Here is a 26,353-nt window from a genome sequence, read left to right as displayed (position 1 = left end):
ACTCTTAGTAGTCTGCCATTTTTGCAACTTGGTTTGTTATGTGGAATTTTTATTCATAGAAAATTTACTATATATATATTTTAATAGAATCAGATTTTTAGATTTTTTTTTCCATTTGAAGGCCTCTGTTTCGGTATCATTCTTACAAAAGGCTACCTGTCATCCACCATTTTGATGAAACCTAGCTTCCCGTGTTTTAATTAAACCACTCTTTTCTGACAGTGTTGGTTCTGTCTTGTTTCTTGTAGAAGAACAAGAAAGGATTTGGAAGAATGCCTTTCTGAATTTGAAACTCATCTGTGATTTGGGGGGAAAATTGTTTACCTTCTCTGATCTTCAAGTTGATGTTCCTACCTCCTTGGAACTATTCCATGATTCAAATGTGATCATGCATGTGAATGGACTTTGCAAAAACTCCCAGACTCCAGAATATTGGGGTGCTCAGCAAATAGTTTTTTTCCTTTGTCCTTAACATGACTTTTTAAAATGAGAAGGGTACTTTATTTTGAGTGGTCTCAGTAATATTTTAAGTCTCCTCACTTTGAAAAATACATTAGAGGCAACTAGTGAACTCCACACTTTATCTTGGAAGAACAATGCATGATACCTCTGTGTATAATACGTTAGCTTTTATTTATTTTCAGACTCAGTGATAGCTATACTGCAAAATCCTACAGCATTGTGAACTAAGACCACTAAGTTTTGATGATAGAAAGTATAAATCACTGCCGTGAGTAGTCTTCTTCACCTGTGTCTCCAGGACATTACTGGGCTCTGAAAAGGTATTCAAAAGGAACCAAGTAGAGCATGACAGAGAATGACAAATAAGAAGCTCTGCACAGAGTGGTGCTCTCAGCTAGCTTAGCACACAGCACTGGCTGTAGGAATTTGAGTAGCGTTTACCACTGTGGACTTTGGATAGAAGTTGTATTCTGAAATGATAGTGCAAAAGATATCATTGGCATTTCCTCATCTGTACAGACACAAATAACAGAAATCAGTTTTCCTTTTTTTTGTACTCAAAATAGCAATCAAGGGTAGTCCACTCCCTCTCTACTATTGTATCTAAAGATCTTTTTATTTTATGTTCAAAAATATGTCAAGAACAAATCCCCCAATTTTCAGTCAAAAAAAAACCCTCAAGACATATGAAGGACCCTAAATCATAACATAAATGAGCAAGAGGGATTTAATGTTTCATAGTATTTTTCCCATCTCTACCCCAATCATGATCCTTCTCTCTCTCAGAATATTAGCCTAGAAATTGATCAGAGACCTCAACACAGCAAAAACGTTCACAAACTCAGGATCATCAGTGAAAGCAAAAATGGGTGAATGGTTATGTAAGACACATAACAACATAATGGCCCTAGTGCAATTAAGCATTTTTATTCTCTTATGAAATAATAAAAGAAATCGGAAGAACTACAATAGTAATCATCAAATACCTGTGTAGCCCTGTTCACTGAGCATTTTCATGCCTGTTTACCCCTTTGATTTTCAAAACAGCTCTACAAGGAGCCTCCTGGTTTTGAGCTCCCTCCTTAAAAATTCTCTTAGCTCCTTCCTGGTGGTATCATCCAGTTGGGGCATCCTGATACTATTTTATCTCATTCTGGAAATGGAAGGTCTAAGGTTCAGAGAAGATAAATGACTTTACAAAGCATACTCAGAGAGCGGAAGGGTCCTCAAGCTGAGCTTTTCTAATGCCACGCATTACTCCTTGGTTTCGCATTATCATCCTCACCAGGGCTGTCTGATATCCCAACATATGCAGATTTGTAACTTGTCAGTAAGTTCTAGCATGAGGTTCACTCCCAGATGTTCTTTCATGGCCTTCTATAAAAGATGGTGGCAGAGCCTCTGTGCTTTCTCAAAACTCTCTAAGCCTCCTCCTTGGTGGCTGGGCCAGCAGTACCACTCAGGTAGGACACCCTGATCCTAGACTGGGACCCACATGGGAGCCAGCCCCCATTTCTTTCCTTCAGGGTACTCTTCAACCTATTTCGCTTGCCAGGTACCCTGTCAAGCTTATCTATGGGCTCATCCTGGGGCTATTCCAAGAGGATGATCTGGTGGGAAGATCACTCCTTATGGCCATTGTGGCTTTTCTTTAGCTAAATCACTTGAGATTGGATCTCTGGAATGGTACTGACATGCTGATTGGTGGGATGGTACTCAAATTGATTATATAGAACAGAGTCCCCCACAAAATTGCATTTCCTAGTACTGTTCCCATTTCAGAGATGGTCCTGTAGGTGGCAGGAACTAGAAGGAGTCTTGAGATTTTACCGTTGGGTAAGCTAACAAGTTAGCCTGCTGCAGTTTCATGGATGCTAGCAGAAGACATGAGCTTCTCAGGTCAGAGACACACAGTTTATCACACAGCAATAGTAGGAGCCAAAGTATCATTTTCCCGAGTTAGTTTTTTAAATCCCAATTCCCACAAAGTAACATGAAGAAGACCAGGCACATTCGGTGGGTTGTGTTACAAGAAGGGAATTCAGAGCTCAGGGAATCTTTCATAGTGAACATAGCATGCCTGCCTTTGATCAGGAGGGTGGCACTGTCCTGTTTTATTCCCAAGCTATTCAGTATATAAACGTCTTAGGAAAGATGGTCCAGAAAGGCAGTGAGTGCCTCTGCTCATAAGATATATACAAATTTGAGAGACTCACATTTGTTTTAGCTTCTATGGTCTGGCCATGGGTTGTATCTCATGGTTTGATTTGGGAGTTCCTCACCCCGCCCCACACACACACACACCAGAATTACAGACAATGGATTTTTTACAAAAATGCATGAAGTTGCCACCATCATAGTCATTCTCTCTGGTTATGGGATTATCCCCAGAAGATCCTTGTGTAACTTTGTTTTTTTTAATATGGCAAAAGCAATGTAATGGTCCCAGTACTCCCATTAATGTATCAATATGGCTTTAATTACCAGTTTTTAAGAAGCCACTCTCTTCATCCTGTGGGGGTTGATACAGGAATGGTGATTTAAATAGCAGTATGGGATTGGAAGAAGTGAGAAATAATGTGCATACATAGACCGTGATGAGGTCATTTCAGTGGGTCCCTGTGGACTAAAGGAATAACTTGAAACCACTGCATGACCAGACAGAGAAGGCCTAAGCAGCAGAGAGCATGGGGCAGGGGGTAGCATGGAGAAATGTTTTAGAAGTCACTTCACAATTTATATGAAAGCTTCTTCTGCTATTGGGCTTTAAGACTAGAAAGTACAATGGAGCTAAAATAGAAAGTAAAACTGCATTTTTAAAACCCAATTGCAGTCTCCTCAGTTTTCCTTGACTTTTTAAAGGAATATAGGAAGCATAGTCTAAAGTGGGTGTTAGTAGAGTGTTTTTAAAAGAACAAGTCAAGTGCAGTGTGGTTGTTCACTCGCCAATGTCACCTGTTTTCCTGGACACCTGACTCATCCCCAACCATGTCCCCTGCTCACTGGAGATGTCCGTCAGTCTTGACAGCATGTGCTTTTCACGGGTATTGCCTCTTTGGCCACACTCTTAGTGGTTGCTGCCACCAGGAACACCAGAAACTTGGATACAAAGCAGTGATATTTACATTGATATGGCTAAGTTAACTTTGTGGTGGTGAAAACCTCAGATTTTCATTTCCTGCCTGGTATTTCCAGTTTGGAATTGCAACACTGCATTTACGTGCATTTTTGCCTTTTAAATGTTATGTGGTGTTACAACATTTGAGAAATTCCCAGGGACCCTTAATCTTCCTACAAACACTGGTTTCTAAGCTAAAGACCAACTTACTATCTCAGTTCTCTCTTTGTGCCCCTACTGAATAATTCCGATTTTGCATTGTTCATCTTTAGATTGTTCCTATACTGTCCTTTAGTTCAAGATTCCCTCTTGAAGTTATTAATGAAGGGAAAAAGAGAAACAATTTTTTAGAAAATTCTAGCTGCTTCTTTCAGGAGCAGTTGAACTTAAAGCTACTTTCCCTATTGTTTTTCTATGAAGTCTCATTTAAAATATTTTATTAATGCAAAGAGACTTGCATTCAGGGCTAAGGACCAGTGAACAGTAGCCATGGCAACCAGGAAGCCATTTGGGACAAGAAAAAAAATGCAGTAAAGAGTAAGTGTTTTAATCCTTAACTTTAATCCCTTTACTTCCTGTTCTCAAAATGAAATATAAATCAGGCACCATGCAGCGCTGCAATTTTTCTCTGAAAGGGATGTTGGCAAAAGAGGATTAGTAATGGACAGACGTGTTTAAGGAATTTAATCACACAATTTGTTGTAAAACTTTTGAGACCACGAGTGACCAGTTCCTTTGAGTGGCGTCAATGAGAACCAACAAAACATACTTTGAAACTGATTAGAGTTGGCGCAGAGGGACACCCCTGTTTGCTGTTATTGTTACATCATTTCAGCTATGGTAATGACATGAGAAACCAAGGACGTGACTTGGTTCCCCTGGTGGGAAGGCAGAAGCTGGGGGTGTCTCCTTGGTAGAATAGAGATATTCTTTTGATCTTCATGGTACTAGGGAAAAATTAAGCGGCCTATATTTCACATTCTACCTTTCCTTGATGTTTGATTACGATGGGAGTTGTACAAAGGCATGTGCCTTCTGTTGTCAACAGACATGGGTTTCTGCTAAAATGTGCAGACCTGAGTTCCTGTGGGTGATAAAATGGGATTCTCAAAAGGACAGATTGTTATTTCTTGATGTCACTACTTTTGTTTCTAAGATTATTTTCTACCTGGACTAGGAGATGTGTTTTACTTGTTAATTTCTGATTTTAAAAATACCTGATTTTCTCTCTTTAAAATCAGATTTAAGAAAAAATACGTCCCCCACAGTGACTTGAAATGTTGATGGCCTGACACGACAGCACCTCAATCTTCCCTAGTTCTACTTTGGAGGATTGTTGGGGAAGAAAGAGAGACATGTCTTTTTATGGCACTTTGCCTTTCCTCAGCATATATAGAAGAGTATTTCTTTGATAAATTCATTTTTAGTGGACTGAAAGTTTCCAGCACACAGGGCTCTTTGCAGAGATCTGAAGTAGTTACAACTTCTACTAGCTTCCTGCCGTGTCAGAATGTGAAATTACTTCCAATAATAGCGTCTTCCCAAGAGGGTGCTGATAATTATGACAGACAAGCAACATGAGGCCTGGAGCATTTGAGAGTGGAGTTAGACAGAGCAGACCGCTGAGTTTGGAGTTCCTTGTAGACCCTGAGAACAAAAGTATATATGCTGAGACCTGCAAGTGGCAGGACATCTGGGGAAGAAAAAGCATCGTGTCCTTCAAATCCAGGGATAACATACCAGGCTGCTGACACCTGTTTCTGCTCGCTAACCTTCACCTGGTCTTGTTTTTCTCCATTCTGCTAAACTAGCAAGGCTGATGTGGTCTAAGACAAGGCTTCTGAGATGACACAGTTGTACCAAGAGTGGCCCCTCTTACCCCTCATCATCCTTCCTACACATCCAGTGGATATTTGGCTTTCTAGCCTGGATTTCTAGGGTGGGGTTATTTTTTTAGTTATGCATTCAATTATTGGAAAGGGACTAGGCTAATTACAGGGGGTGGATGAAGAAAAATAAAGTGATGTTAACATCCCCAAAGCAATAGTGGGTTCTAAACATGAAGATGGCTGTGACAGAGACTACACAGACTACAGGGAGGCCCTAGGGGAGTTAGCCCCTGTCTTGGCTTTGCCTAAGGCACTTTTCTGCATTGCTCCTCCTTCTGATAACCAAGGAACTTCATTTCACCAAAGCATTGAAAGGCCATAGGATTCCTACGTCTGTCTAAGATATACAGTCCTCAGACAAGAGGGGAGGCCATCAGTAAAACACTTCTATCCATTCACAAAAATAACACTATGGGCAAGTTCTTATCTTCAGGATTATCTCAGAAGAACAAATTCTCTGGAGCAGTATTAAAGGCTGAGTGTGGCACAGTAGTCAGGGCAACCAGGGCTGTGTCTGGTCACTTATCCAAACAGGAGTCAGAAGATGGAAGCTCTCATCTTGGCTAAGATGGAAGCTCTCATCTTGGCTGTATAGGTTGTCAAAAAGGAAGACAGCATGCATAGTTTGGGGCCCACTTAGCTTGAAATTCCTGTGTTCTACTTATCAAATATACACTAGACATTGAATCTTTAAAAGCAAGGTAAAAATTGGATGTGTTCCCAGCCTTCCCAGATGAATGAGAGATATGTCGCACATGTATAAATGTAATGAATTAGCATTTCCTATTGGAAGGATTGTTCATTTGTACACCAAGAGACAGTATATAAATGGGAATAGTATTAACTAGTGATATTTGGCATGAATGGGGACTGAGTATTATAAGGAAATAAACTTCCCAAGTGTATAGGGTTTTTTTTTTTTCCTTTAACTTCTATTTAGATTTTTCACTAGGCTATTTCCTGTTTTATTCTTAACTGATAATTTACGCATGCTTGAATTGCCTCACCCTATTCTTCTCCTCTTACTGCATGGAAGACATTATTCCCTCTGTCTTTGAGGTCTGCCCTAAAGAATGCGCATAGATAAATGAATCCTTGGCAGTTATTGATTCATTTGTTATTCATTCATTGATTTGTTCACATATTCCTCAAACACTTATAGGATCCCTTTTGTGTGAAAAGAAACACTATTTTAGGTTGCATGATCCATCAGCCAGGAGCATCTGTTTAGAAAAATCTTTTATGTCTTCTGTGATTTACATACATACATACATATTACTTATAAGTAACAACAGAGTGAGAGAGAAATAGAGTTTATAAGTAACTATTACAGAAAACCAAAAGTGCCATCACAAAAATGAAAAGGAATTGCTATTGTAATGTAAAAAAAGGAAGAAATGATTTGGGGAAGGTCTGAGAAAACTTCAAGGGGAAAATGGCATTGATTGGACTTGGAGAATATGCAGAATATGTTGTAGATGTGTAGAGCATGACTAAAGGGGACCAGCAGGAAGTTTGTGGCTGAAAGTACAGAATGAGGCATGAATGAGAACCAACAGAAAGAGCATCTTGGCTCTGTGTTACCAGAGCCATGGAATGTGAGGGTACATGAGCAGGGGAGAGGCAGCTTGCTAAAGTTTGGGTTACAGGTAATGTTTTGGGCAGAGTGATTAAGGGACTTTGATTTGGAGGGGGTGATATCGTCAATGATGTACTTAAGGAAAATTAAACTGTTAAGTGTGAGATGGGTGGGACAGCAAAAAAAGCAAGCACTCTCCAGTGAAGTGACAGCCTTCAACTGTTAGAAATAGGCATTTTAAAAATTGTCCAAACATTCATGCACATTAAAATCGGCCCTAAATCTTTTTTAGTCAATCCATTTTAATTACATGAAAGGAAGAATAAAAATGAAATCTTCCAGTTTCTGTAGTTAGTCCCTCCCCACACCTCCTAAGCTGTAGCATAGGCAGAGGCTGTAGTCAGAAATCAATTCAGGGGAAGACAATGCGGAGCTGGTAAGATGGACAGGGGAAGTAATTACCAGATAGCTGACTGCTTTAATTAAACCTGGAGAATACTTGAATAGAAAGAAAAATGCTACACTTGAATGAATGAAATGGAATGTGCATGGTCACATTAGTGCAACAAGCCAGTGTCAAAGGAGTTAGTGAAGCTATGATAGAAGTAAACCCTTCGTCTTGCCTTGAGTCTTCACTTGCCTCCAACCAGGGCCCAAAGGCTGAAGGAAGAAACTGCAATGACAATGACAAATTCCCTATTTATAATTTTATATATATTTATAAAATTTTTAATAATTTATATATATATATATATATGAATCTGCCCTTTGGTTTAGTGCTCTGCTTTTGAGATGTATCTCTAGAGGAAGCCCGACATTGACCATGAAGCTCACTTTTGTGTCAATTTTTGTTTCATTTTCCAGTCAGAAAATAAAAAAGGAAGACTTTTGGTGTCAGTTTTAGAAAAATATTGACTTAGGAGGAAAATGCTGTTTTTACAAATGTAACAATACAAAAATAAAAATAAAAGCTGCATGCCTTTCTGATTTCAACATCCCTTTGAACCTCAACTCCCAAGCTCTGTCCAGGATGATAGCTAGATAGCAGAACAGATTTTGGTAAAGGGGACATCTGGATAAAGTATTAGCACCCCCAGAGTGTTCTGAAAATGTTTTGCTATTTCTAAAATATCTTGGTCTCTTCCAAGAGAGTGAACACTAGCTATATTCTTTGAGATAGAATAGTTCCAGGGTCATGTTCATCCTGCAAAGCTGTGCTCACGTCTTGATTAGAACACTGTTTGTTGCCAGCTCTGGTTCTGAGGATACGAAAGAACCCAATGCTGCTAACACAGGTGTCACTTTTAACAACCAAACAGCTTCATACTTAATTAATAATAATAATAATTATAGTCATTTACAACACTGGCAATCATCCTTGGATCACCTATGTTTCCTGGTAACAATCCTACAAAGTTGTGTCATCACCTCCCTGCTAAGGAAATTCTGAAATCTTAAGAGATTAAATGTTTTGCCAAAGTCCTCAATAGTAGGTAGTAGAGCTGCAATTTGAATTGGGTCTATTGGACCTATTGTCCCCATCCTTTTTTTTTTTTTTTTTTGTCCTGTTGCTGCTCTTTGGTATCAGCAAACAGCAGTGGAGCTTTAGAAAGTTAGCATTTCAATATAAAGAGCCATCAGAAATAAAGAACATCACATGAAAAAAAGATTTAAGGATTTTACTTGATGACAAGTTTTATTTACGTCACCTTATAAGTGCCAGGTGGGCAGAGAAATCCAATTTCTTTAATATTTATTTTTTAGTTACAGTTGGACACAATACCTTTATTTTAAGGTGGTGCTGAGGATTGAACCCAGGGCCTCTCACGTGCTAGGCAAGCACTCTACTGCTGTATCACAACCCCAGCCCCCTCCAATTTCTTATGTATTACTTTATCTCTTAGACCTAGCATAGTTTGGGGGCATAGGTAAGGGCTCAATAACTATATACTAAATGAATGAAGAGTATAAGATGGATTTTAAAAGGCTATTGACATTTTAGAATATATTAATAGATGAAATACAAAAAGAGAAGTTTAGAAAATCTAGAACAAAGAATATGTTTGTCCTCTTGTATCTTCTCTTTGTGTGACACCTTGTTCACTCTATTAGTATTTGGATATCAATTACACAGAGTAATTGGAGTGGTGAGTAGAATAATATGCTATGTGGAGGAACAGAGACTGGTGTTTTACTAAGCACTATTGTGTGCCAAGCATAGTGTTGAGTGCTTTCTGTGTCTTACCTCATGTAGTTCTTAAAACAACCAAGAGAGCTATGGTAATGTCCTCATTTTACAGAAAGGCATCTGTATTCTGAAAAGTGAATGCACCTTCCCAGGGTCTTGAAGTAGTTAAACCATGGTTTGTTAAAGGTCCCAACTTTTCCTACTTAAATGTCCTTTAATTTTTATTTAAAAACTGACAACAATGAGCCTGGAAAAACCCTGCTAAGGGAGAACTGACAAACTTACTGCAGCTTCCTTTAGGGGAGAGAACTTTCTAATGACTAGACCTGTTTAGCAAGGGAGGGTACTGAATGGTAAGGAAGCAACTTGTCTGTCATGAAAAGGATTTAGACCAAGGCTGAACTGACATCGTGGTAGGCAGTAGTGCTATGGAATTCAGTACTATAAGTTTAGATAAAATTTAGTTTAATTTAAATAAAATTAAAAATTCAGTTCCTCATTTGCTCTAGCCTCTTTTCAAGTATTCATTGGTCACATATAGCCAGTGACTACCAGCTAACAGGGTGGCAAAACCTTTCCACTGTGGAAATTTCAATTGGCATGTAGGACTGGTGGGTAGGATCATTGGACTCTAGTTCCTCTTTACTCTGAAATACCACACTTCTGTGGAGAGTCCCCATTGATCATCATTTTTTACTACATAACCATTCATTTTGTCATATCTGTAATAATTGATTTTCATGTATCTTACGGAGATATTCCTTGGCATGTGTACCTAGTCAGATATATTGGCGTGTTCATTAATCAACCGTGGATAAGATCTTTCGCCTGTAGAGTCACTGCTAACCCAATAGCTGTCTTCTCTGTAAAAGCTCAGGGTACTCAATTGGATGCTTATGTTCCGAAAGAGATTTCTTCCAGTGCCATTTTTCCTAAATCTTCATTCTGATTTCTTTTCCTCTTTGCAAATGGGTCATTCCCAAAGGAAACAAATCTGATAGCAGATTGTTGGAGATTAATTACCTATGATATGCCAAAGCCACTTCATAAATGTCAGTGCGAAGGAATCCCCTAGAGATGGAATTCTTAGATTCAACTGAAAATTAATTGTAATTAATATAATAGGTTAATTCATTGTAATTATTTTTAAGCCTTTTGGCAATGAGTTAATTCCCTGAGATCCACATTGCTCGAAGTGTCACAGAGAACACTTGATAAGAATGTTCTAGTAATAAACCTTAACCCTCTGGGAGAAAAAAAAAAATCCTACTTCTCTTTCCTTCTGGCCGAGTTTCTTTAGAAGCATATTTTGGTGACATTTGATTTCTGGAGAACAAAGGAGTCCGTACAAGGTGATGCAAAAACATGCCTGGCCCAGATGGACTGTGCTCATTGGAGAGAGAGAAACAAAAGGCCTTTGATTGTTCCTCATTTTCTTTGGAAATATGTCTCGCTCCAGACTAACAGAATGTCTTTGCTCCTGGAATAAAATGTAATGGAACTGAAAATTGAAGACTCTGGGCCTTTTTCCCTTTCCTAATTATTTCCACTTGACTCACTTAATCTTGGACAATTATTCAATCATATCTGAAATGAGAAAATGACAGGAGTAGAATTTCTGTCTCTTGTTTTGAGGGCTTATAAACATTAACAGAATAATCTTGAATTTAAAAAAAAAAACAAATACAAATCACAATTGATGGTGCCTTGTTTTTATATACTAGGAAAAATCCCTGCATTGTAAGGGAATCGGCTCAAATTTCCATATGCAGAAACCTTGTCAAGCTTTGATGGGTGATTTCATTATTGGGGTTGAAAAACTATCATTTGGAATAAATATTTAATAATGGGAGATTGTACCGAAGCTAAAAGCCAATTTGTTTACTTGCACCTGGATAGGCCAGGAAATTAAACCCTAAAATGGTTTGTTGAAGATCAGGATCATTAACATCCAAAGATTCACAGTTTGGTTTCTGAGACTCAGAGCTGTCTCCTGTCTTCATAGTATGTCCCTGAATCTGATGATAGGCTTGAGTGGCAGGGTACGGGCTGTCTTCAGAGTTGCTGAGAGCTTGACAAGGGTACACTATACAAAAATGTTTTGAAAATTGGATGGAATGGTCTGAAATGGACACTCACTGCCAAGGAGAAGAAGTTGCCCTTTCCTTTAGGATATCAAGGGGCAGATCCTGAAGAGCCACTAACTGGGGTTGCTGTCAGGGAGAGTATAAATGAGGTTTGGACTCAGGGATATCTGAAGTCCTTGTGCATGCTGCTGTTAGTTCTTATAAATTAGGGTTTTGTTTTTAATTTAATCTCCATGATTATGCTTTGAGTATTGCCCATGATGATCCAGAATCACTTTCATTAAAAATCTGGTTACCATATTGCTGTGGTTTAGATGAGTGTCCCCCAAAGGTCCATGTGTTAAAGGCTTGGTCCCCAGGCTGGCACTGTTGGGAAGTGGTGAACCTTTAAAAGGTAGAGCCTTGTGGGTGGTCCTTAAGCCTTGAGGGTACCCTAAAAGGATATTGCGGTAACCTGGTCCCAGCCTCTTCTTCTCTGTATCCTAACTGCTGAGATGAGTAGTTTTTTTTTTTTTCTGCTATGTCCTCCTGTTATGATGTGTCACCCTTGCCAGAGAACCCAAACAATGTGGTCACTCAGTGTTGGACTGGAACTTCCATACCATGAACCAAAATTAATCTTTACTCTTTATAAGTTAATTGCCTCAGGTATTTTGTTATAGTAACAGGAAGCTGACTAACACACCCCTGGTGTGTGGGCTGAGCCAGTCTAGAAGAAAAGATGTATCATGTATCATTTTAAGTGCTCCTGATAGGCTGTGGGCAGCCCTAACCCAAACCACATTGAGTTAGGAGTCTTTACTAAGTTGGGTGCCCCCGAAGTTGACTATGAGCCAACAATTCATGTACATGCACATGATTTATTAAGGAAGTGCTCCACAGAGAGGAGCAGGGAAGGGTAATATGTGGTAATATGTGGTCTCTACCTCAGCTCCATACCACTCTGGGACATAACTTAGATCTCAGAGTTTGTTCCACTTCAAGGCAAAGGAGCACTCCAAAGTCACTGATGTTGGGGAAGGATAGAGGACAAGCACCAGTTTTGGTTTAAAAGTACACAAATTCTGGGGAATGAGTTTACCAAGGCTGAGGGAGGGGTGGTACATTGCCAATCACAGAGATTAGAGGGGCCCTGGGGAGGGTATCAACAATCTCTGCACTGCACTTCCTCTCTTCTGCATCTCTGAAACACTTGCTCTCTTTGAAAATTCTCCATCAGGAGAGAAAATGAAGAGATGACCCACTATTTATTTTAGGTATATCACACACCATTAAATACTGTTATTTCCTTCAGATAAAAGATTACAGCTCATTCATATTGGTCTGGTCAGCAGTTAGTGACTGAGTAACTCACCATGATGCTCAGGCTAAGACCACACTGTTGAGCACTGCTGGGTTGAAAGGCCAAGGCAGGTGGTCAGCCAGCTTCTTGTGGATGGTTTAACACAATTGTGCAGACTCAACTCACACCAAGAAATAAAGCCCTCATTCAATTTTTCCAGTCACAGGAATGTGAACAGCAGACTCTGCACCTCTCCCTGTCCCCTAGGAGGCCCAAAGTGGACTGGCCTCTTCAGGGAGGCTTCATACAGGAGGCAAGATACAAACTGGGTCTTATACTGAGAGGAGAGAGGCCATTCCTGGCAGGAGGAGTGACCACATAGGCTGTTTGCAGAGAGTAAGACAGGCTCTTATGAGACCTAAAGGAAATATCCATCCTTCTGATATGGTGCGGTCACAGTATGGAGGAAGCTAATGTCTTACTCTTTGGAGTCTGGTGTGCTAAACAATCCATGAGGAAGTTTTCTTGAGCATGGCATGATAGACTCTATTGTAGGAGAGTCCACATGGAATCCCAGGATGGACCAGGGAAGGAAGAGCACCAGGAGGAGTTGCTCTTAGTGTCCTGCCCCATTTTGCTTCCTGGATCCCTCCACCCCTGCTCATGTGCAGGTGCTTTTAGGTTCTCTCTACTCAGGGTGCAAGATTTACCTCCATTCTGTGCCGTCTCTGTTCTCTGCTACTCCCTGAGCCAGAACTTGGAGCCCATCTTTTATTCTTATCTTTCTTTCATATTCCTGACCGCCTTCAACTCCACCTTCAAAACAGAAACTGACCACTTCTCTGCATTTCCAATTATAAGCATCAGCATCTTTGATCTAGGGAGTTGTAACAACCCCTCCCTGGACTCTCTTGCCTGTTTTCCACACTGAAACAACAGTCCTTTTACAATGTAAGACCAACCACTCGCTTTCCTGCTCACCTCTGCTGACTTGCCATTAGAGAATATTGACTGCTAAGCCTTCATGTGCCTGAAAGCCTTACCTCGTGTGACACCCCCAACATTTCTCTAACCCTACATCCCACCTCCTACTGTTCCTTGCGTGCTCCTCTCCATTAGCTATTTTTGGAATCCATCAGTGACTTCCTTTTGCATGAACTTCTTTTTAGCTACGTATCTGGCTCCCTCGCTTCATTCAGTTCTCAGCTCACAATGTCCTTTCCCCACGGAGGCTGACCCTGACCTCCACACCTAAGGTGGCATGGAAAAAGCATGTAAGTTTGTTTGTTGTCCCCACAAAGTCTGGCTGAGCTCTCTGGAGACAGAGGACAAAAGAAAACATCTGCCAGGGGAGGAGTGGGAAGAAGAAGAGCCAAGAGAAGAAGTGGGAAGAAGAAGAGCCAAGAGGCAGTCAGAATCTAGAGGAAGACATAAGGAAGTTTCTTCTGTGAGGGTCAGGGACATCTCTTGGTCAAGAACATCTTGTGTCAGGATCAAAAAGTCACCATGAGAGTGCCACCATCCCAGGATCCACCGTCACCAAGCAAACAAAGATGGTGCTCTGGAAACCCTGCAGATGTACTTGGATTGCAGAAAGTAAGCTGCAGGAGCACTTGCTTTATTTTTTCAACTGCATATACCTTGCGGCTGAGCCAGGATCAAACCAGATGATAAACCTGCAGGGCAGTGGACAAGGAAAACCAAAAGTAGTGGTCCATTCTGTTTTGTTACTTCCATCTTCAATCCAACAGAAGAAGCCCCTTTCCCTAAGGGGCATGGTGTCAGAATTCACACAGCAATGACAAGATATGCTAGGGACTCTTCCAGAGAACCTGGGGACCTTTGTCCTTATTCCTTCTTGATCAAGATCTGAATGATAGGCTCCTGGCTAAAAACTGAGAGTCACAGAGGAAGGGGAAGTGTGAGTCTGTGCCGTGTGGTGGGGGACAGGAGGAAGTTGTCAGACTGGATCCAGACACACCATGACGCAAGCCTGACAGACACCAGCTGTGTGATTCTAGCTTCTCATCCCCAAAATGAAGTTCACAGTAGCACACACCTCCTAGAGCTGTGGCGAGGTGCACAGCATCAAGTACGTTGCAGGGATTCTGTGTACACCCCTTGAATTGCAGTGCAGTCTTTAAAAGCGTGTCCCGTTGACTGTTCATCTCCAACTCTTTTCTGTGGGATTCATCTGCACGATGTTCTTTCCTTCCCAACCTGAAATAAATCATCCTATGGTGGTGATTTTACACTGCCTTGAAACAGTATCTGTTTCAGTCAGGGTTCTCCAAAGAAAAAACAGCCAGTCCAACATGTCTATTATGTGTTATGTGTGCCTGTGTCTGTGGAGAGCGGGGAGGAGTGGAATTGAAAGAAATTGGCTTATGTGACTCTAGGACCGGGCAAGTGACAAGTCTATAGGAGAGGAGTGCAAAATGGACACTTGGGCAGGAGCTGATGCTGAAGACCAGAGACAACATTTCTTCTTTTCTAGTCCAGAGACAATTTCTTCTTTTTTCAGTGAAACTTTTGTGATTTTTCTGCTCCCTTAATGCCTTTCACTGATTGGATGAGGCTTACCCAGTTTCCATAAAGTCAACTGGGTGTGGACATTAACCCCAACTCCTTCTCAGCAACACCTAGGTTTGTGTGTGATTAGACACGTCTTCTAAAGCCTCATGGCGATGAGAAGTAAACCTGCCCATCACAGCTGCCCTCAAAGAAGGAAAGTGCCTACGTCCCAGTGGATAAATGAGAGAGTCTCCAGGAGCAGGTGGTGGAGATGCTACAAGGTTTCCCTACTGCACTAGGATGACAGCCAAAGCGCTTATTGAGGGTTAATGCATGGCCTGGCTCAGCCCCCAAGTCTCCCTCAGACCTCATTGCCAAGAGCTCTCTGACCTCACACCTAACTCCAGCCATGGCCTCCTTGCAGTCCCTTCTTCTGTAACTCTCTTCTCTCCCTACCAACTTAGCTAACTTCCCCCAGCTCCTTCAACCTTTGTGCAAAGATCTCAAGGCTGCCGTTGCCACCACAGCTCCCAAGTCCATCTGCACTTCTTTCTTTCCTTCCAGAACACTTAGCACCTGCTAGACAGTTTATTTAGTTCACTGTTTATTATCTCCCTTCTCTAGAATGTGAACTCCTCAAAAGGAATTTGTCTTTTTTTACTGTTGTTGTATTACAGATGCATAGAACAAGGCCTGGCATAGGTGGTTCAGTGAATAAGCAGGAAGGCTAAAGGAGGATGGTGCTGCTCTGCAGCCCAGAGGGTGGCGTTAGGGCAGCTGAGTGGAGCAATTCCAAGGGCACCATTCATGAGGTCTGTGCAGCCTCCAAATAGATGAACTGATCACCCAAAAAAGAAAAAAAAATGTGGGTTCAAATTCCACTTCTTTCTGCCAAGAGCAGTGAAGGCTCAGTAAAAGGGCAAGTTTTTTGCTTTCTTCTTAGAGCTAAACTAGATTGAAAATTTGAACCCTTTTTATCTTTGTGGAAGAATGTACATTCTAGTTGGGTTTTTAAAATTCTTTTTTATGTTTTTATAGGTATTGTAATTATACATTGTGGTTCACTGTGATATTATTGCATAACAAATTTAATTCCAAAAAAATACTCCCCAAATTATTTCTAAGAAATGAACTTCATATAACCATATTATTATGATTTTTGAAGAGAGAAAGTCAGATGCATATATTGGAAATTTAAGCATCTTTTTATGATTAATCAGTCGGTACATATGACTTCAGAATAAATAGTTTCTTTCCTCAGGAAATGACACCAAATTTTTAAAGTGTAAATGTCCAAAAGAGTCTTCTCACAATATTACCAAGATATTTTATGATGGCAAGATACAAATCAAGACACATTCGCCACATATGGATTTGAACTTCCTTTCCTAGTATCTGCAAATTCAGTGACTTGCAGTCTTCCATATCATTTGTCCTTATCTTCTCCTCTCAGCTGCCTCTCCTAAAACCTACTAATTAGAGGCTGAAATGTGTGCTTCAGAAAGATTTCTATTAACCACAACTAATCAGAGAAGATAAGATGATAAGATTGCAGTCCTAAATTAAATAATATTATATTTTCATCATCCTGTTTCCACAATTCATTTCCTCTTTCCATAACATAAAAATCTTAGCTCTCCTCTCCATAGATTCTTAGAGTATATTTTGACATATTATACACACATGGAGTATAACTTTCCATTCTTGTGGTTGCACATGATGTGGAGTTTCACTAGTGGTGTATTCATATGAACATAGGAAAGTTATGTCTGACTCATTCTATTTTTTTTATTCCCCTTCCCCTCCCTTGCCTTCATTCCCCTTTGTCTAATCCAATGAATTTCTGTTCTCCACTCCCCACTTATTGTGTGTTAGCATCTGCATATCAGAGAGAACATCCAGCTTTTGGTTTGGGGGGATTGGCTTAGTTTATTTAGCATGATATTCTCCAGTTACATCCATTTACTGGCAAAAGGCCATAATTTCTTATGACTGATTAATATTCCATTGTGTATGTGTGTGTATACATATATATGTGTGTTTGTGTGTGTGTGTGTGTGTGTGTGTGTGTGTATACCATTTTCTTTATTCATTCATTTGATGAAGGGCACCTAGATTGGTTTCATAGCTTAGCTGTTGTGACTTTAGTTGCTATAAACATTGATGTAGCTCTGTCACTACAGTATGCTGATTTTAAAACCTTTGGGTATATATACTGAGGAGTGGGATAACTGCATCAAATGGTGGTTCCATTTCAAGTTTACTGAGAAATGTCTATATTCCTTTCCAGAGTGGTTGCACCAATTTGCATTCCCATCAGCAGTGTATGAGTGAACCCTTTCCCCCACATCCTCACCAACATTTATTATTACTTGTATTCTTGATAATTGCCGTTCTGACTGGAGTGAGATAGAATATCAGTGTAGTTTTAATTTGCATTTCTGTAATTGCTAGAGATGTTCAACTTTTTTTCATATATTTGTCATTCGTATTTCTTCTGAGAAGTGTCTGTTCAGTTCCTTTGCCCATTTATTGATTGGGTTATTTGTGGGTTTTTTTGGTGTTAAGTCTTTGAGTTCTTTATGTATCCTGGAGATTAATGCTCTGAGATGTCGATGTCGGTGGCAAAGATTTTCTCCCATTCTGTAGGCACTCTCTTCATGTTCTTGATTGTTTCCTTTGCTATGAAGAAGTTTTTTGGTTTGAATCTATCCCATTTATTCATTCTTGATTTTGCTATTTGTGCTTTAGGAGTCTTGTTGAGGAGGTCAGTTTGTATGCCGACATGATGGAGAGTTGGGCCTAAATTTTCTTCTATTAGGTGCAAGGTCTCTGGAGACCAATAGTTCTAAAAGTGTGATCTGCAGACCAATGGTGTCATTACCACCAGGGAACTTGGAAATGCTCCACAGTGATTCTGTAGTTCATGCCAGAACTATAATTAGAGACCCATTGTGCCATTGAAAAATTGCCCTCAGTAGTCTTCATATATCCCTAGCAGCTAAGAAGATATTGAAAAATACAATATGTGATTGTTTATGGAAATAGTTGTGTAAATTGTTTTATGTAAATAGTTAATTCCAAATAAATAACTTTTCTTCTAAGAAATTTTTTTCTATATGCCTGTTGCCTCACCCATTTTTATAATTCCTAGACTAAATAATATTTAAGACCCTAAAATTATCTGGAAGGCTCTTTTCTGGTCCAGTATTCTTGGAGGAATACTAAACTTACATATCATATCTGTGCATATGGCCCTCTTTTGGAAATTTTGCATAAAGTCCTCAAGGCTTGTTCAATTTAAGAAGCACTTTCTAGAACCATGCCTAATCCCAGAGAAAACCAAATTAACTCTCACCACAAAGTCATATGGAATCACACTCTTGGAAAATGTGAATACTTGTTGAAGCTAAGGAAGAATTGCCTGCCTATGACGCCAGGATTAACCATGGCCGTGAAATTCCTTGGAAAGACCTCATTGGTACTGATAACTATAAAACCCTAGAGTGGCTGGTAATAGAAAGCAGAGAAGGGTTCATGTCTGCCCTTAGTAGAACATGTGGACCCCAGATCACATTTTAATGATGGAAGATAAATTAAAAGTGATCACCAGAACTCATGCTAAGCCTTGATTTTTTTTTTTCCATTTTTTTCTTAAGTGGCATGTGTTAGGTTAGTACCGAAATAACAAACATACCTTCCAAAGGCCCTGGAGAGTGTTAGACATTAACTCAGACAGTTGTGGTCAGAGAGTTCAATGTGCCAAAACTGAGAAAATTATAATTGTCTCATTTGCTACATGTGTTAAATGTGCCTTCCTTGTACTTAGGGTCACTATGCCATTTTCATATTCTTGAACTAAGACCTGGACATATGTTTGTCTCTTCATGAAATTTTTTAAGATCCAAGAAATACTGCTTTCTAAATATCAGTTTGTGTTTATTATATTTGCTATAATAAAATACCTGAGACTAGGTTCTTTGTAAGAAAAGAGATTTATTTAGCTCATGATTTTGGAGGCTGAAATTCCAAAACAGCATGACTAGCAAGGGCCCTATGGTGCATCATCTGGTGGATTATGTCATGATGGGAATAACGTACTAGGAGGAAAGATCATGTGGTGAGACAGAAAGCCAGAGAGATTCTGGGGTTAGGCATGTTGTCTTATAACAACTAACTCAAGGTCCCAGGAGAACTACCTTAATTCTCTCTGAAAGCAACACCTTCAGTGACCTAATGAACTCCCTCCAGACCCCATCCTTTAATGGTCCCATTGCCACACTGGGGACCAAGCTTCTAACACATGAACCTTTGAAAGAAACCACATCCACACCATAGCTGTATGTCTTTTTCTTTCTGATCAGATTACAGTTCATAGTCATCAGCAACATGTTCTGATAATTTTTATTAACCAGGTCCAATAAAAAAAGTCCCAGTTTGTAGCAACTGCCAATTTCTATGGTGTAAATATTTTCATTGTGAACAATTTCAAGCTATCAATATGATGTTACTGCAGGGAAATTTTGGAAAAGATGTACACAGTTGGCATTCTTCAGTTGATACATGCCAGCTCTAGCATGTCATTGGAATATAGAGTTGAAACAGAGGGAAAGCATGGGGGTGGGGGGAAGCAGAGGCAATAAATTCATAACATTGTGGCTAAGAACAAATATCAGTTTTAATATAGGATTACATTTCCTTCTGTATTTATCTTTGTGTTTTTATGTAATCATTAACATTTTGTGCATAGCACTTTGTGTTTTCCTTTTATCTTTGTGAACATCACTTTAATAGGTACAAAATGCATCAAATAGATGTAAGAGTATTTATGTGCTCTAATTGTAGACTTTTAAATAGCATTTCCTAATTTGGCGTTGCTATATGTCATTAGAGATTCTAGAATCAATTTATTTCTATTATGGGTCTTGAAAAAGTATTCCCTGAGGCCATCTAGAAAGTTTATATAAACGCCCCCGCCGACAATATTTAAGAATGCCTCTCCCTGTAACTTCACTACTACCGTTTCCTTTTTAAAGTTTTTGATAATTTGATAAATGAAAAAAGTTTTAACTTTGAACTGCTTTGCAGGTATGATGAACATTTCAATGTTCCTTATCGCTCATTTCTCTTTTCAAGCATTTTCTGTTGATGTCAAGACTTTACATAACCTCTCCCTGTGGTCCCTTTCCATTCCCTGTTTCATCTTGTTTCTCTCAGTCCCCAGTCTCATTCTGCATAGGCCTTACTGCCTGGGGATTGTCCAAGCACACAGCAGGGAGGCACGCTCATCCCCCACTGGCTGCAGGACTTGTTCCCTCACTTCTTTCAAAGCTTTTAACCAATGCCATCTTCAAGAGGCTTTCCCTGGTCCCCTGTCTAAACTCACCATCCCTCATCCTTACTTGCCATCTGCTTTCTCTACATTATGCTTCTTCATAGCATTTGCCCTTGTCTGATGTTGTGTATACTGTATTTGTACATCATCTGCTTCTGCATAAAGAACATACGTTCCTTAAAGGCAGTAAATATTCCTGTCATCTCCCAAAGTATGGGATGCTTAGTGCATATCTGTCAAATGAATAAGTATCTCCCAGCTCTGTATCTAAAGATTCAGTATTGTCTTTTTTAAAAAAAGATAACTTTATTTTTTTTAATTTATTTTTATGTGGTGCTGAGGATTGAACCCAGCATCTCGCATATGCTAGGTGAGCACTCTACCCCTGAGCCACATCCCCAAACCCTCAGTGTTATCTTTATAAAGTCAATTTGAACTTAAAAAAATTACCAAAGATGATAATCATTTGCAATATTGGTAACAAATACTTTATAGATCATTCTTAAGGTTTTTTCCTGTTTTCCTTTTTTGGAGCCAGGGATTGAACCCAGAGGTCACATTCCTAGTCCTTTTATTTTTTATTTAGAGACAGGGTCTTGCTAAGTTGCTTAGGGCCTCACTAAGTTGTTGAGGATGGTCTCAAACTTGCAGTCCTTCTGTCTTAGCCTCCCAAGTCACTGTAATTACAGATGTGTGCCACCACACCTCACAAGTATTATGTTTTTGGACAAGCAGGTTAATATTTTTGTGTTACTAAATCTTCCATTGTAAACTTTTCCATTCAAATTACATTTAAAAAATTTTTACTCATAAAAGTTTTTCCTATACTTCAACATTTTTATGGTTTGTTTTTTCATGTGACTCTTTAATATATGAAGAATTATTTGGGCTGGGGTTATGGCTCAGAGGTACAGTGCTTGCCTTGCATGAGTGAGGCACTGGGTTCAATCCTCAGCACCACACAAAATAAAAAATAAATAAAGATATAAGAAAATAATTAATTTTCTTACATGTGACTAACTTCAAACCATGTTGTTATAATGTAACTTCTAATTGGGTTTTGTTGCTGTTAATGATATCAGTTTTTCTTTTAATCATGCTCCATAATATTTTAAAGTTTAACTTGAGTACTTTCCTTTCCTGTAAAATCTGCAGAAGTCAAATCTCAATGGATATTTCTTCATTATCTCCAGATATTCCATGACAGTATCTCTCTATTTTAAAAGCACTTTTCAATATGGGGTAAACCTACTTGAGTTTGTTTTTGTTATCACTACAAGTTCTGATAAGATACAGGGCAAATAAATGGAAATACAATAGGAAGTTGGGTTCCCAGAAGTGGAAATATTGAGGACTGAAGTCAGCTCTGCTTGCCTCTAGCCACGTCTTTCCTGGAGCACCTGCCAGGTGTTATTAGTATTGGCAAACCAGCCCTTTTATTGACACTGTGTAAAGCTCGTGCCTTCCCCATAGTGGCTGCTTGATAAATATTTGTGGATTGAATTGCATTGAACCTTAGGGCATGAGACTTTGCCAGGCAAGTATTCCAAGGACCAGCTTTCTTTCTCCATCTCTCTTGTTTTCTCCTTCTCTCAGCTTCGGTCCAGCACTGAGCTCCATCCAGACCTGCTCTCAGATTGCCTCACTGTGCAACCCCTGCAGCCAGCCACTTCTCCAAGAGACACTGCTGCTGATGGCACTGTGGGATGCTCCCCTGGGCCTGGGCCTGACCTCTATCCAGGTAAGAACAACCAAGGCAGAACTAACCACAACACCCTTCTCTTTGGGCATTTCACTATGGCTAAAGGGAATGCTCATAGGAGGGAAAATTCTTCTAATATTATCTGTATTGGGCTTTATCAATGGGCTGCAAATTGCTCCCCTCCCCATGTAATTCCTGAGCTGGGTTTGGCAGCAGACTGTTTTTTTCTTACAAAGAAACAAAGCAAAATAATGCATTAGCTCTTTTAGTTCGGGACTTCTGCCAAAAGTTCAGTGCACCCAACACTCCCAGGTGTCTTAAATTTACTAGCTTGATTTAGACTCAAAGGAAATGTTTTCCCTTAAGCAGGTAATAGGCTGCATGTGGACTTCTTAATGAAACAGTGATTGTCATCTTTGCATTTTAAAAGGAAGCCCCTTTTAAAGGTCTAAATAACTGTTCACATCAGTAAACCAACTTATAAGAATATTCACTAATTTAGGTCTGCCAACAACTGGGGGAGTGGAAGGAGAAGGGGATGATACTCCCAGACTACCTTTCTTCTGCTTAGGTTTGAATAATAGGTGACTCTATATGTGGAAAATTGCATGTATATAGTGAAAAATAAGAAAGGATTCATATGCAACAAAGAAGTTGTTTTTCTTTTACTTTCTCAGCCTGTCTTTTTGTGCATCTCTATAATGGTGATGTACTTGTGCAAACATAATTATTCTCTTTACATATGGAAACTTCTTACTGTGTGCTGTGATTATGAAAACAAAGTCTCACCGACACCACATTCCAGACAATGGGAAATTTCTATTTTCTATGAATTACAAAGCCCACTCCCACCCCCATCTGATTCCATAGCCAGGTTTGGCAGCAGTCTGTTCTTTCCTTTTGAAAAGTACTAATAAACCATAAAGAATGAAGAATTTACTGGTGCATTACAGTAGAAAAGAAGAAAGGCGTGCTTGTATAGCTTTTTAAACTTGACAGTTCTCATATGATCCAAATGCAGGGGAGAGGGGCATTGAGCAACCGCTTCAAGAGCATCAGTCACCAAAACCTCCTTGATGATGCTCCAATGTCATGGACCATTAACATGTGCTTTCAATACTTACTCTTGGAGACAATAGAGGCTCTGCTTTTTGAGACCCAGGGAGAAGAGATAAGCTTTGAAGGCCTGACCAAATCTTAAAGGTGTGCATATACTCATATCAAATATGCCATTGCACAGTGTAACCAACAAATACATATTAATATTTTATATTATATACACACATGAAAGAGTATGATTAGCTTTTATTTGTATTTGCCAAATAGTTGATATTTGAACATTTATTTCAGCCCATTAAATTAATAATCAGGTTAAAAACAACCTATAAAGCATTCCTCTACTTCTTCAATCCAAAAATCTACCTTTCTAAAGATCTGCAACCCAACATTTCAGGTCAAAGCTAATCAGAAGTGATTGAAAAAATGGACCAACATCCAATATAAATAGCTACCAGAGATGGGCCATTCTTCTTGCATTTAAGCCTCTTGGAAATGGTTTCGGAAGCCATGATATAAGCATCTGGAAAAACATTAGTGCCTTTGTTGTGTGGAGCATATGGCGTGTGGTTCATTTTCAGAACCATCATATTTGACTCAGTGTATGTTTTTGTATTTCTGGTAGTGTCTTTAAAGTTTTGGAATTACTTGGTCCTCAAAAACAACTTGAGCTCTTGGGTTCGAGACCCTAGCTGTGGCAGATAATTTGCCATGATGGGTGAAGAGGTTGCCACAGTTATCAGTGGAGCATCTTCAGGTTGACTGGTATTTTCTGTGACTTTGAGAATACTTGAAACAGGCAGGTGGCCATCTTACTCAACTTTGTTCCTAGAATTTTACTTCACTAGTAGCTTATAACTAAAAATTTATCCTCTCTGCTTCTTTATTTCTAATTACATCAGGTCCTATTTTACTTTCTTGGCTTCAGACTTTTTTTTTAATTGATTATGTATGCTTTTTTGTTTTGACGAATAGGCAACAAACCCAGAGGCAAAAACAGGTGAAAACAAAATGTACAAAACAAAAATTGTAAGCTTTGAAAGTTCTAGAAATGCACTGGTGAGGAATGCATATGCACACCAGCATATGCAAATCTACATGAAAGATCTATGGGAAAAGCCAAATCAAGAAAAATGACAAAGGTGCAACAGGAAACTGTTCATCAATTAGTTAAATGTAAAATGTAAAGTGTTAAGGCAATTTGACAAAGATTAAGACTTGGCTAAATGGCAAGAGTACTTGGAGTTATTCCCTTTACATTCTATTATACAAAATTAAGACAATATTTGTTTAATGATTGTCTTTAATTAACCTTTAATTGCTAGTAATTTGATTCATCACAAAAAATATTTCAGTGGAAACCTATTTAGTATGGATGAGCATAGTTAAATATGGCATTGAATGCCAGGATCTGTCGTAAGCCACTATGATTGAAGATTCATAGTCTGAAGATGTCCTGTTTTGACATGGATATTTTTAATGGCTAGTAGACCTTGCTTTACAAGGTTCCAGGAAAGGGAAAGTTTGCACAGCATTAGGATGAGCAGGACAAATAGCAGTTCAGATACATAGAAATCACACACATCTCCTGAAGTGTTGGCTTCTCTTATTGAAACAAACTTTTCAGGGTGATAACACAAAGTTTGATTGGAATGGATTGCCTGAAAAGACTTTCATTTCTGTAGAAGAGAATAGTGTCCCAGGTTAAAGGAACCAGATATAACTCAAGGCCACGCCGAGGATGATTTTAAATTGAGGTGTTTACCTTTCCACTATTCTGAAAAATCCCAGGGCTCCCTAGGCCTGCTCCTGAGCTAACCTGAGAGCAGTGTTATGATCTAACAGGAAGGCCGGGGCACTGATGAACAAGCCTCACGGCTGGCTCACTTATATCTTCTGCCCTTTTGTTCAGAAGTTCTGGACCCCAGATAGATAATGCCCCAGGCCAGCCTCTGTAAATTCAGGTGATTTATCTGATGATCTGGGATAGACTCTTTCATAGCCAGTAGATTGTGATATAAATGCTGTTTTGAAGGCCTGGTGGTGTGCACATCTTATGGTGAGCTCCTGTGATTTGCCAATGAAGCAGGTAAATATAACTTTGGTAAGTGTACAACATCAGGCAGAGTTTGGACCAGTGCTGAGTCTTATACTAATAAGTCCACTCACCAACAAAGAATACTGTATGGAAGATCATCTGCCCCATGAGTGATCATAAAATTATGCCTTCCTACAAACCAATGCTGCCCTATGGACTCAGTAAAACATGACCTTGGTATATGATGTGAGCCCTGAGGACTTCATAGAGACACTGTGGTTGAGATGCTTCAGTCCCACAGAAACTGCCTGGCAAGTAAGGAGCTAATCAGCTGAAACGAGAAATCTACAAGAACGAAGGAATTTTATTGGTACCCCTTTTTTTGGGTTCTAAATAATGCTTATGTTTAGATTTTACAAGTCCTGTTGAATACCCCAAAATTTGAATGTAACTTTATGTTTCTCAGGAAAATAAATAGGGGTTTTGCTCAGATCTCATGTGGAAATATGGAAGGAAAATAAAGACTTCCTTTTAGAGCAGGAATTTTTGAAGTCATTCCCTTCCTTCCTCCCTTGTTACTGTGAATAAGGGCTCTTCTCTTACAATAGCATCAGTTTTTGTAATAAATAGCACTGTGTTAAATTTACATAGGATTAAACATACTTTATGAAACAGTGTTTCACTTTAATATAATTTTGTTGCATGTGTTTAATACATTTTCGACATTCTTCAATTACTGTTTTTGGATAGCTTGCAAAGTTGTGTTAGAAACAATTTTCCATAAAACTGCCTCATATAGTCTGTTCTCTAAAAGTGGTTGTTAATTTGGGGACTTTATTAGAGGTTTCTAAATCGACATCCACATTTCCCAGTAGGTTAACCTTTATAGGAGAGTTGTGAAGATAAAACAACATGATCTGCATAAAAGTCTTTAAAAGGACAGAGCACTATAAAAATGCATAGTTATTACTTGCATTATCTTAAAAAATGTTTCTATGCTTAGAATTCACAAAGGTGAAAAAGCAACAGAACCACTTTGGAACTGGCAGTGGACAGAAGGAAGTGGAGACTCACAATACAAAGGGATAGTGTCTCTTCAGATG

The 26,353-nt window shown here is 39.3% G+C and overlaps 1 protein-coding gene across 1 annotated transcript in view; it reads left to right on the top strand.

Moving 5' to 3' along the window:
- The window catches only part of Glis3 (GLIS family zinc finger 3), a 429,601-nt gene that overhangs the window by 342,085 nt on the left and 61,163 nt on the right, over positions 1 to 26,353 (top strand). Inside the window, exon 8 of the mRNA XM_077797022.1 lies at positions 22,051 to 22,195. Within this exon, the coding sequence (XP_077653148.1) occupies positions 22,051 to 22,195 (145 nt within the window). The remainder of the gene's footprint in view (positions 1 to 22,050; positions 22,196 to 26,353) is intronic.

This window comes from Urocitellus parryii, chromosome 4 (assembly GCF_045843805.1).
Source record: "Urocitellus parryii isolate mUroPar1 chromosome 4, mUroPar1.hap1, whole genome shotgun sequence".
NCBI classification, from domain to species: domain Eukaryota; kingdom Metazoa; phylum Chordata; class Mammalia; order Rodentia; family Sciuridae; genus Urocitellus; species Urocitellus parryii.
This window is presented reverse-complemented; position numbering and strand designations above follow the sequence as displayed.